The following is a 12,417-nucleotide window of genomic DNA, read 5'->3' as shown; positions in this document are numbered from 1 at the left end:
TGCTTGAATGAAAGGCCTCGTACTACTGACAGGTATGTAGATAACAGTTATACCACACGATGGAGCTGTCCCAAGCCCAAATGAGCTCAGGATCTGAAACAACAGGAAGCCACAAGTTACTATTAAGGCAATACACAGGCAGGACTATAACTATCCAGTGAAAGGAGCTAGAAGGAATAGACCATGTCAATACTATGCACACATTGATTCTAAAGAAATAACATTGGTGAGTTTTTATGGTGAAACTGAGGCAGGGAGGAAGGAAAGTTGGCATCTCAGAGTTCAGGTTGGAGTCAGGGGATGGGAGAGTTTCCACCCAGAGCATACATTCAAGCTGTTTACAAACACCAAGAAGCGTAGGCAGTCCCAAGTAGAAGCAAAGAAGAAAATGATGCTCTGGGAGCAGACAAGGGACACTGGGCCTCTTTTGTTTGAGGATGGCCTCAGTCTTCAGCAGGAATAAAAAGTAATCATCTCAGTCATGAACCAAGTTTGGAGGCCAAACAACCTCGAGGGTTCATGTGTAGGACAGCAAGTTCAAGTCATAACAGCCATCCACCTGTAACACAAACAGAGCTAGTCAGTCCTGGCCACAGAAGAGCTAGGGAGCTCGAAGTGAAGGCAGCTGGACACTCACATCAAAGCGGCCGATACGGGCTGTTGTGCGATTGGCTCGGATCATCTCAGTCAGCATCCACATCTGCTGTACCTCTGAAGAGACCTTATCTGGGTCAGGGAGGGCTTGCTAAAAGAAACACAGTAATGACTTAGTAGAAGAAAGGATTAGGTAGCTAGAATTAAACCTCTCCTAGCTCTGGAGAGCTTCTACACCTAACTCGTGGGGCTTCCACAGCCATGACTAATAATCACAGCTTTGAAACAGTTCGAAGAGGCAATATCCGGCAGTCCAGCAGGAGGCAACAGGTCTGAGATGTGCCCAGCAATGGGGTGGGGTAGGGTGGGGCAGTGAATGATTCAGATGTGTTCCACATAGATGTACAAACCATTTCCATGCCAACACCAGAACAGCCACAATCACTCCCCACTGTCACGACCCTTTTGTCAGTACCCTTCCTTTCACTGTGTTTCTTAGGCCCAAGAAAGAGTCAACGTTTGTACAAATTGGGAGTAGGGACACAAGAGGATTCAGGAAAAGTGGGCATAATGTTCCCAGTCCAGGTCTGACACCATTCATCACAGACAAGGTTCTTGCAGAAAGAGGCCCAGCATCCAGCCAATTCAATCTGACAAACTTTACTGATAATATGGAAATAAAAAGCTTTGATCTAGGTACTATGGGGGTGGGGGGAGGAGGACAGGGAGGAGCCAGAAATATAAATAAAAGGTGAACTTACCTGAAGGAGGAGAGCTGGCTGCTCATAAGGTGCTGGGTGAGAGAGCCACTTGGTAAAGGCTGAGGAAGGACTCTATTAAGTAAAGCACCACCAAAGGAGATGGGATTGGGGGAAGAAATACAACATGTTCAGAACAGAACTTGTTCTCTTTCACTCCCAGGCACCTTCTAAATTTCCCCCTTTCTATAGAGGGTACTAGTATCCTTCTAGTTACCCAAGTTCACAAGCTCAGAGTCATCCTCACCTTCTCAAGTCTATTCAATCAGTTGCCAAATCTCGGCACTTCTACCTTTCACCACCTCTCAAATTCATCACCTTTCCTCAACTCACAAGCCATGCTCTGCTTAGCCCAGTTCAGGCCCTCACGTTTCTGGTCTGGACCACTGCAATGGCTTCCTAGTTGGTCTCCTTGCCTCAACTCTTTCCCCTGCTTTAATCTATCCTCCATAGAGTTGCCAAAGCGATTTTTCTTTTAATATGCAGATCAGATAGATGTCCCTCCCCTCAATAAGCTCCAGTGGCTCCCTATTACTTTTAGGATGTCTAGTTGGCATTTCTAACTCTTCACAGACTGACACCAGCCTACCCTTCCAGGCTTATTGTATCCAGTACCCCCTTTTAGGTATTCCCTAGTTTAGCCAAATTGGCCCTGCTGCTATTTCTCACAAAAGGCAGTCCATCTGGGCCTCACCTCTGCCTCTTACAATCACTAGCTTCCTTCAAAGTTTAGCTCCAATGATGCCTTCTTAAAGATGTCCTCTGCTGCCAAGGCCTCCCCACGGAGATCACATTGTCTTGTGTAAATACTCAGGAATTATTTCATTTTTGTCTTTGTACTGCCAGCTCTAAGCTCAGTGCCTGGCATGGAGAGGCCTAACTCTAAGATGTCAACCTTCCCTCTTTCTCTAATTCAGTTTTATCATCGTTCAATCCCCTTAAGGACTTGGAAGTGACAGGATAGGGTTCTGCAGTCCTGACTGCACACCAGAGGACCCACCTGTATTTAAGAATCATGCTGACTTTGGGATATGGTTCCACAAACCAAATACCCTGCTTTCCACCAAATACTCTGAGGGTTGTCAGACTATTCTCAGGATATCTGGTAAACAATTTGTAGCCCCAGTCATAGCAAAGGAGCCATTCATCATCCCTGTCCTCACGGTTCCTAGTCTAACTTGGCTGCTTTCCAGCACACTCTTTTCATACCCCCAGGACTCTTCTGGTCATGTTGCTGGTCTGCTCCGAAGAGGTTTACTCATTTTCACTCTCTATTATGTGTGTTTAGACTGTGTCATACATAAATGCGGTAACTTACCCAGGACCTAACAAAGGGATCTGAACACAGTAGGCATTTCATGAAAATTTGTTGAATGATTCTCTCCAGGCCTTAACCCTGAAGAGAAAGTGTATACCCACAGCTATCAACACACAAAGGACACTGGTCTTCAAGAACTGATCCTTTCCATATCCCGCCCTCACCCTTTTCTGATGCTTACTGTTTCTTTGATGAGTTTAATGTGTACAGTCTAGCACAAGCCTCAGAACAAACATTATCCATCTTATAGGACAGTCCTCCTCTTCACTCAGGAAAAAGTCTCCCACCTGTGGTCCATGCTGAAAAAACTGCAATTCCTCCAAAGTGAAGTTGAGCCACAGTGGGGATGGCTGCCGCAGAATCAGGCGCAGTTCCACCACCTTGTCCATGTTGCACAGCATCTGTACAAAGGCAGGCCCACCTTCATCATTCAGTGCCTCCCATGGGACCCCTCCCAGCTAAAGGGCCCTCAGGCAATGGGAAATAACCAGGGGAACTATTGCCCCCACTGGAGCCCACCCTTTGGGGCATGAGAGGACTCCCTCCTACCTAGGAGTGGAGATCCTGAGGACCTGGTTGTTCCAAGACCTTGAGGCTATGGCCCAGAAGGCCCTGCCACTTGTTCTGTCTACAACGTCCAAGCCTTTTTGAGGCTCAAAGTACCATGTAATAGCTAACAAGTTTATATAGCACCTACTGTATGCCAGGGACTGTACCAAGTGCTATACAATTATTATCTCATTTAATTCTCAGAGGAACCCTGAGAAGTAGGTTTTATAATTATCCCCATTTTACAGTTGAGAAAACTGAAGCAGATAGCTAAGTGACTTGCCCGGGGCACACAGCTGGTATGCATCTGAGGCTAGATTTGAACTTGGGGTTTCTTGAGACCAGGCCCAGCACTCCACTCTCCCCACTAGCTATTGGTACCACCTAGGTGCCTGGTTGGTTGTTGTCCTTCGTTCTCGAAGAGGAACAAAATGACATCACTATGTTGGAGTCCAGTTACGGTGTGTCTGACGGTGACTGATCAGATCAGTGTAAGTCTGGAATGCTCTACTACAAGCCAGGCACATATAGCCCACATGAACATTTAGATGTCTCGAAAAAGATGTCTCTAAATTTGTACATCTCATTTCTTTGGAGCTGCTGCAATCTGCTTCGCTTCTAGAGCACAGCATCTTCTTTGATGCTGAGTGATCTTTTGCCAGCATCATCCATGGCACAATCAATTTCAAAATTCTTCAGAGAGCTGCCTATATAAACTACGAACTATCATAATCCCTTGAGCCAAATATTCTCTACTTAGATATCTATTTCCTAGTCAAGAAAGCATCTAGAAAATGATTAGGAACCATAGAAATCTGACTGCAGGCTGTGGGCTGGTGCAGCCTTTCTGGAAAGCAATTTGGAACTATATTAAAATAAAGAAAGAAACACTAAATTGTGCAGACCCTTAGACCCAGTGATAGCACTACCAGTTTATATACCAAAGAGTTAAAGAATACAGAAGAAGGACCTACATGTACAAAAAGTGACTCCAGAGGACCAATGATAAAACATGCTTCCCACCTCTTGACAGAGGGGTGACAGAATAGAAATAAATAGAATAGACATGAGATATACATTTCTGGAAATGGCCGACATGTAGATCTGTTTTGCTTGACCCTGCTTATTGGTTACAAGGGAGATTTATATTTTTGTTTTGAAGAGTGGAGAACTGGGGAGGAGGAAATGATGGTCATACAATAAAAGATTGACACAAGTATCAATGAAGCATTAAAAAAATTCTCAGAACAAAACATGAGGAGTTCAGAGGAAACAGACAAGTGGGACAATTTTGGAACTAATATCCTGAATAAATTTCCATATGTAAAAAAAATGACCTTTAATGTAATGGAGATTTGCACTTCCATGTATATTCTTCTTCTGTTCTTTGTATGTGGAAATGCTCATATTTGGGGGCATTTATCAAGTATAAAATAACCAAATAGTGCTATACCTCCCTTTTTTTTAAAGAAAGAAATCTAGAGTTTGGGTTTTCTTAGACTTTCACTCTCTCTTGGTAAAGTATTTAACTTCGTTAAAAGTGAGCTTCGCAGAGCAAAAAGTCAACTGTTCTCCCCAGAGCCCACGCTCACCTTAACTCCCAGGGAGAGAGAATTCTCACTGACCTGATGCTTGAATAGGGACACGTAATCCTGGGCTCCTTCCTCATTGTGTGGATTGGGCATTAAGCAGTAGTCTCGTAAACAGGTAATCCATTTGTTGGATGACTGGTTTGGGGAACCAACCTGGCGCACACGGATACTCAAGAAGGCTGTGTAATAATTCTTAAAAGTGATTTCCTGTAACTGAAACACACACAAGGGTCCCAGGTAGGGCTGGCACTATTTTGGAGGAAACAAAATCAAGCCAGATCTATAAAATTTTTTACTCTGTGCTCCCATGACAAACACAGTGAACAGAATCTGGACAAGGCTTTGTGTATGTAAGCTTTAGAAATCCTTACATTCACGAATATATCTGCGTGTTCAAGTAAAATTTTAAGCTTTTACAATAACATGCAAGTATCTTGGATACTTCAGTGGATCTGAGATTCCATCCACTCTTTCCAGTGACATACATCTCAACCCAGCCAGGCCTTTCATTCTATGTAACTCTTATTCATGTCCTCCTATAAATTCCACTCAATATAATGGGAGTCTTCCTCTAGAATTCTTATTGTTATATCATACCAATGAAGTACACAGATTTCATTAGTTACCTCTTGATCCAATTACATGACTTGCCCACATCCTTTTTCCATCTTACATCTCTCTGATAACTTATCTGCTACTTCCTCTATATAATTCTTCATTGGCAATCTGCTACAGCCTGCCATGTGGCATTATGTGCCTCTCCTTTGTTCTTTAAATCTTTCCAAACTGTGGTGTGCCATGACTCAGAGTCACACAGCGTCAGCAGAAGGATATTGATGTTAAAAAATGGGCCTTTGTTTGGGGTCGTTAAAAGAACTTCATAATTTTTCAAAAACAATCCAGCCTATTCTCTTCCTTCTCTTAAGTTCTGGCCCCAGTCCATTACCCATGTACAGCATTTGTCCAAGTAATAAATACTAAAAGATCAATGCTATAAATTTCCTATCCAAATGCCTATCATAATCTGATCAGTTCCTCTTCCTTTTGTACCCTGCATTGGGGAGCCTGCGTAATGTGGCAAATGTCTCTCTGTTTTAAACCTCTTTTAATATTAATAATCAGATGGCTATCAAGCAAAGTCAGCTCAACTAAGCCCCGGTCTTGTCATTTTGACATGTGCATAGGAGCTGTTGACGGGAAGACTTAAGGATTTGAGTTCTAATATACCATGTCCTCAGTCTGACAAAGAGCAATCAAAGCATGCTCAAAGTGACTCTAAACAGGCTTCAACAAATTACCAAAGAAGGGTTCAGAAAGAGTAGTATCCCTTATCCGATGTATAACCAGAAAAAAAGATGTAGGCTCACATAAGAGTTAACTAATGGAAAGCCCCGGGCCCCATGGCAGCAAGGCTTCCTAGAGAGAAGGTGGAAGGTGTAGGACACTCGTGAGCCATGCAGCTCTGGACAGTTCCCCTAATCTTTCCAAATTCTACCGCAAAATGAGAAAAATAATGCCTGCAGGGTCTGCTTGGCAGGTTGTAAGGCTCAATGAGAAGCGCATTCTGTAAACTTGAAAACACTATGTGCTTTCAAGTGACTTTCAAGAAAACTAGAGGAAAAGCATTTGCTGAACCCCTTTCTGGGGAATTTAAGACGACACCGGACAAGACAACAGGAGGAGTCAAAGCCCCGCGTCCAGGAGGCCGCAGACCCCCCCGTCTATGGGGGGAGGGCCGGTGTTTTATTATCTAACTCCCAGAACCACTGGGAACAAAACCTTCGAACAGGGAGAAGCTGAAAGGGGGTCGTTATCACCGTCTTCATCATGCGATCGGCTGGGCACGACCTAAGACGTCCTCCGGTCCGACCGTCTGGGCAGATAGGGAAACTGAGGCTCAGGGGTGGCCCCGGGCTTCCGTCCCCACCCTTGGCAGCGTAGGGGCCGCCCAGGCACAGGGCGAGGGCCAGCCCGCGCAGCGGCAGAGCCGGCCTTCCTCCTCAACCCCGCCCCGGGCCGGCGCTCACCTCAAAGGGCCCGGAAGTGGGGAAGGTGACGTCGATGACCAGGACGCCGGGCCGGCCCTGAACCGTCCGCACATCGCCCACCTGCAGCGCCACAGCCCCCTTGATGTGGCAGGGCACCTGCACCCGGGACATGGCGCCGGAGGCTACTGCTTAGAAATCTTCTGCGGTCCGAGAATCCCAGGCCGGGAAAACTACAGCTCCCAGCAGACCCTGCAGCCTGACCGCAAGCTGTCCTATCAGCATTGAGGAGCTTCCGAGCCCAGGCCGGAAGGGCCTCCGGAAGCTCCCCTTCCACCAATCACCCGGCCTCTCCTAACCTCGTAGCCCCACCCCTCGCTAGAATCTCCGAGGCGGGCGGGGCAGGGCTGGCCGAGATTCTCAACCGCCGCAGGCCAACCGTCCGGGACTGGCCACGGTCGGCCTTTTGGGCCGCCCTGATCCGGAGGGAGGGAGGAGGTCATGGTTTCTAAAACCCTTTACAGTCAGTGCAGTTGATGGTGCTGTTGAGACGAGGTCTCCTTCCTGTTGCACAGTCCAAGTGGGACCTAGATGTCTACTGCCGCCAGGTGGCGTCGTGAGCGAGCGCTGCTCAGAAGGACCCGAGTTCAAATGCTGCCCCAGACCCTTGGACGGGGCGAGCCACTTAGCCTCACCCACTGCCTCAGTTTTCATGTTAAAGTGGGGATAGTAAGAACAATAATCGTGACAGCATAGATTTCTCAGGTTCATGGTGTAGATTAAATGAGATAGCACGTGGAAAAGCTTTGCCAACTTTTAAGTGTTAATATACATTGTAGCTACTGTCATTGGGAAAGAAACAAAGTAACTGGGCAGAAAGGGGAGTTGTTTTGTTGCAAGGATTTTTTTGCCTATTAACATACTCTTAATCCATGTCAGTTTTGTTCTTGGGCCCTTTTTCCATTGACCTCACTTTGTATCATAGGATCATTTATTTCAATCAATCAATAAACATTTTAATAAGTGCCTACTATGTGCTGGCCCTAAGCTAAGTTCTAGGGAGAAGAGGCCTCAAGGAGATCACAAGTTTAAGCTAGCAGAGACCTTTTAGAAGTTATTCTCATTTTACATAAGAGGAAACAGATGCTCAAGAGAAGGAAAATTATTCACATAGCAGATGACAGAGCTGAGTAGCCCTGTGGACATAAATACAATACTATCCTTGCTCCACTGCCTCAAAGGGCCATTCTTCCTTCAAAAAAAAAAAAAGCTGAGTTTCTTCATATTTTTCCTGGTTATGACCCAGTAACGGCCCATTCTATGGAAAAACCAGTTTTTTTGGTCATTCACAAATCTTTGGACAGACAGTTTCCTGTTTACCGCTAGTACAGTTAAAACCTCTTAATATTTTGGTACACATCAGTCTTTTTTCTTTCAATAAAAGACAAAATCATCATATTTTAATAAATGATAAAGTTTATCCCAGGATAAAGTCTTAACAGCAGGTCTGGAATTACTTAATTCCGCTCCTGAGCCAAGATGATGACACATAAGATGTGCCCTCTTAACCTAAGGGCATAGCATTCTTAGGATAGTACTAAATACTTTATTTATTTTTCTTTGCCCCCTCAGCTTTGCTTAGTGGAGTAAAAGATTTGTTTTCCTAGGCCAATCGGACATCGGACATCGTCAGATTGCTTTCCAGAAAGTTTGAAGCAGCCTAATAGTAAAAAAAGTAGGAGTGCCTGTTTCTCCACAGCAACATCAACATGAGTTACACAGTTTTGCAGTCATTTTTGCCAATTTGGTAGCTGTAAGATATAATCTCAAAAGTTGTTTTGATTTGCATTTCTTGATCCTTAAAGAATCCCAACAATTTTTCAAGCAATTAGGAATGATTTGTATGTCCCACTCCATGTCCTTTGACCACTTCTGCATCATAAAATGAATATTACTTTTGTATTATATTTGTATCTATATTTCTATTATAAATTTCTTTCAGTTCATTAAAATGTAGATATTAGATTTTTTGTATAGGTTTGCTGTCAAGGAGAAAAATGGTAGTGATCACATCTTGCACTTTTACATTTTCCTTTTTATTTTTTCATACTTCTTTCTCGTCAATATGTCTGGACAGTTACAGCAGCTTCCTAACCATCCTCTCTTTCCCAAGTTCTCCTGTTTCTCCCCTTCTGACTCATCCCTATACATCCTGTCTGAGTACTTCAGAGAGTCCAGAACTGATCACATTCCTTCCCTGACCAAATATCTCTAGAGACTTCCTCTTCCACACTCAACCTGCCATTCAAGGCTCATCACACTTTAGTCTCAACAAACCTTTCCAACTTTAATTCCCATTCTTCTAACCAAATTGCTAGTTGTTGACTGGACGACAGTAAATGAATAGCCAAACTGGGACTTCGATTCCTGAGATTTGGATTCAGATACTTGCTTTGATAATTCTGTGTGGCCACATGGAAATATTGTGGGTCTGTCCATTTCCTCACATTCATTCACGCAGACGTCAAACCTTAGATTCATCTGGCTTTTCCCTTTCCCTCCTTTGCCACACCCAATTAAACACCATGCATACCTCCTCTGCAGGTTTACCGTTCATTCATCGCTGCTTCTGTCCTGCTTGAGACCCTCAAGCCTCTGGCCTGGACTACTGTGATAACCTAACCATTGTTCTATTTGGCCTCCGTTTCTTTCTGATTGCAGCTTCTCCCCTTTCCAGTGCATCATTCACACAACTGCCAAAATATTGAACACATCTCCCTTTAGCATTACGCCTCTCAGAAAGATCCAAGCTCCCTATTGCACCCAAACAAACTATTTAGGCTGTCACCTCAGGTCATCCACATTCTGCCTCCTTTCTCACTCCACCCTCCTCATGTATTCTCTGGACTGGACTCAGATCTAGCATCCTTCCTGCTAGGCCTACATGCATTTTCATAAGCAATCCCTCATGCCTGAGGATGCTGTCACCACATCTCTTCTGCTTCTCGGAGGCAGCTAGGTGGTACAGTGGAGAGCTTTGGATGGGGACTCAGGAAGACCTGATTTCTAATTGAGTCTCAGATACTTACTGGCTAAAAGACCCTTAACCTTTGTCTGCCTCAATTTCCTCACAGCTCCTACCTGTGAGGATAAAATGAGATATTTGTAAAATGATTTTTCAACCTTCGAGTACTACATAAATCTGTTATGTAGATTTCCTTCTTTCAAGGTCCCGTTTAGGCCCCAGCTCATCTGCGATGCCTTCTCTAATGCTTCCAGTTGAAAGTGATCCCTCCATCCTCAAATTTCCTTATAGTTTTCTGTTTTTGAACACCATAGGGTTAAGTGACTTGCTCAGGGTCACACAGCTAGTAAGTATATGAGGCTGAATTTGAACTCAGGTCCATTCTGACTCTAGGTCCAGTGCTTTGTCTACTATACCACCTAGCTGCCTCTACTATAGTCTTTTATCTGATTGTTCCTTTGCCTAGTTCACATTTTCTCTTTTATCCTGTTTATTTATGTATAGGCTATTTAAGCCCTACTAGATAGTAATGTCCCTGAGGATGTCAACCAAGTGTTTTTCCATCTTGTTATGTTCAGTGTCTACACATAATGGGCAAGAAATGGATAGAATGTTGCCTTTGGAGCCAGCAAAACCTGTGCTTGAATCCTGCCTCAGACACTTAGTAGCTGTAGAACTCCGACAAAGTCACTGTATACAAAGTACTTTACAAACCTTAAAGCCCCATATAAAGGTTTGCTATTATTATTATTTGAGAGCAGCTATCTGGCACAGTAGATTGAGGGTCTGGAGGCAGGAAGATTTATCTGTGTGACCCTAGGCAAATCAATTGCCCCAGTTTGTCTTGGTTTCCTCATCTGTAAAATGAGCTGGAGAAGGAAATGGTGAATCACTCCAGTACATTTGTGAAGAAAACCCCAAATGGGGTCACAGAAAGCCAGATACAATTGAAATGACTGAACAACAATAAATTATTTTGTTGTGATTTGCCCAAGGCCATAGCAAACTGGGATCAGAAACCAGATCTCCAGACTCCAAATCCTGACCTCTTCCACCATATCATAGTTGCTAGATCTCCAACAGATGGCCCATTTAAGTAACAATGACTTTGTAGTTCTTTGAAGAAAACACTGTGTTAACTACACGACTCAGGTTTAGCTGAATGAATAATTGCCAATCATTTCAGCTATTTGACACGGTTTCCATTGTGGTCAGTAAAGTCTGTACTGGGCTAGAGGTAGGTCTAAAGTAGCAGATTCCTGCCAGTGGGAATCTGACACAGGAGTGAGAAAAAGATGCTGTCCGATGGGTTATGACTAGGAGTTTGGGGAGAGAGGGAGGCTCCAGGTTTGAATGCTTAACTACCAGCAGTCTCCTCACTAAGCTTCTTGGGTTCTTCAGCCAGTATCCGGACTCTGGGAGAGATCTCAGCATCAATTCTTTATAAATCCTAACAATGACTTCTATTTATACAGTGCTTTGGGACAGTTAGGTGGTACCATGGCTGGCCCTGGAGTGAGGAGGATGTGAGTTCAAAGCTGACCTCAGATATTACTAGCTGTGTGACCCTGGGCAAGTCACTTAACTCTCATTGTCTCAAAAAAAATGTATGAAGAATGTTGAGTACACTTTCATTTTAGCCTCTCAACAACCCTGAGAGGTAGAGTGCTAGTACTAGTACTAGTGAGAGGTACTTCCCTTTTATTGTTATTTTTGGGGGGTGGTGATGGTCCTTGGTTTTTGACGAGGACCAGTGACATCATGGGGTGATGTCTTGGCTTGCCTGTAAATTAGATTTAAGTGAGGCAGTTACACAACAGACCTCTTTCCCTTTTACAGATGTGTAAACTGAGTCTTAGAAAGCAAAAGCAATTAAAGATCATAGAACTACTATGTAACACAGAAGAATTGGAACCTCTGGATTCAAGTCCAGGGAATTTATAGTAATATAAGTAACAATCATTTGTCTATAGCTATGACCTAAGCAATAACAAAAAAAACCATGGAAACAATCGCATTCAATTCAACACAAATATAAAAAGGAAACAAAGAGGCAGCGAGGTCATGCAGTAGCTAGAATGCAGCGTTAGAGTCAGAAGGATGAAAGTTCAAGTCCACTCTCAGATACTTACTAGCTGTGAGACCCTGGGCAAGTTGTTTAACCCCAATGATCTCAAAAAAAAAAAGTAAACAGGGCCTGTCCACAAAGAGCTTCTACTCTTTTATTTTTAAAGTTTTCTTATTATTCTTTTCTCTTTTAATGCCACTGTGACTACTCATGTACTCCACTCTCCCCTGAGACTTCCCTTGTAACAAACAAGCACAGTTAAAGAAGACACATCGACACACTGGCCTTGTTAGAAATGTGTACCTCATTCTGCCCCCATAGTTTGCCACCTCTCTTGTGAGAAGTTTCACCCTCCAGAAGTCTTTCCACTTCACCAGAGCTGCCTTAAAAAAATGATTTAAATGCATTAGAGATCTGGTGGTGAACCCTTCTGTAAAGAGAAGAATGCCGAATCAATTTTCTGTTTGAAGTAGGATGTAAAAATCCCAAGTCTGGCAGGGGTGGAGCCAATTTGGCGATGTAACAGCA

At 43.9% G+C, this 12,417-nt stretch overlaps 1 protein-coding gene across 3 annotated transcripts; it reads right to left on the bottom strand.

Moving 5' to 3' along the window:
• Nucleotides 1-207: 207 nt before the first annotated feature.
• On the bottom strand, nt 208-7,122 carry NICN1 (nicolin 1, tubulin polyglutamylase complex subunit). 3 transcript variants are annotated; one of them, XM_072651090.1, is made up of 7 exons: nt 6,839-7,100; nt 6,629-6,684; nt 4,845-5,024; nt 2,958-3,071; nt 1,356-1,427; nt 638-745; nt 208-559 (listed from the first exon to the last, which is right to left on the bottom strand). In XM_072651090.1, the coding sequence occupies exons 2-7, from the start codon at nt 6,638-6,640 to the stop codon at nt 518-520; spliced, it is 528 nt and encodes a 175-aa protein (XP_072507191.1). In that variant the 5' UTR covers nt 6,641-6,684; nt 6,839-7,100; the 3' UTR covers nt 208-517. The 3 variants fall into 3 exon arrangements, with proteins under 3 accessions (XP_072507191.1, XP_072507180.1, XP_072507188.1); XM_072651079.1 differs by lacking the exon at nt 6,629-6,684 and having other exon boundaries at nt 6,839-7,122; XM_072651087.1 differs by lacking the exon at nt 6,839-7,100 and having other exon boundaries at nt 6,629-6,827.
• Nucleotides 7,123-12,417: the final 5,295 nt, after the last annotated feature.

The sequence above is a fragment of the Notamacropus eugenii genome, chromosome 1 (genome assembly GCF_028372415.1).
Source record: "Notamacropus eugenii isolate mMacEug1 chromosome 1, mMacEug1.pri_v2, whole genome shotgun sequence".
Classification (NCBI taxonomy): domain Eukaryota; kingdom Metazoa; phylum Chordata; class Mammalia; order Diprotodontia; family Macropodidae; genus Notamacropus; species Notamacropus eugenii.
The sequence above is the reverse complement of the archived record's forward strand: the minus strand, read 5'-3'. Positions and strand labels throughout refer to the sequence as shown.

Coding starts and splice junctions, on each gene's coding strand:
- NICN1 (XM_072651079.1), bottom strand. CDS start 6,970: ATGTCCCGGGTGCAGGTGCCCTGCCACATCAAGGGGGCTGTGGCGCTG. Junction 5,025..6,838: donor CCACTTCCGGGCCCTTTGAG/GTGAGCGCCGGC, acceptor TGTGTGTTTCAG/TTACAGGAAATCACTTTTAA. Junction 1,428..2,957: donor TTTTTCAGCATGGACCACAG/GTGGGAGACTTT, acceptor TTTACTTAATAG/AGTCCTTCCTCAGCCTTTAC.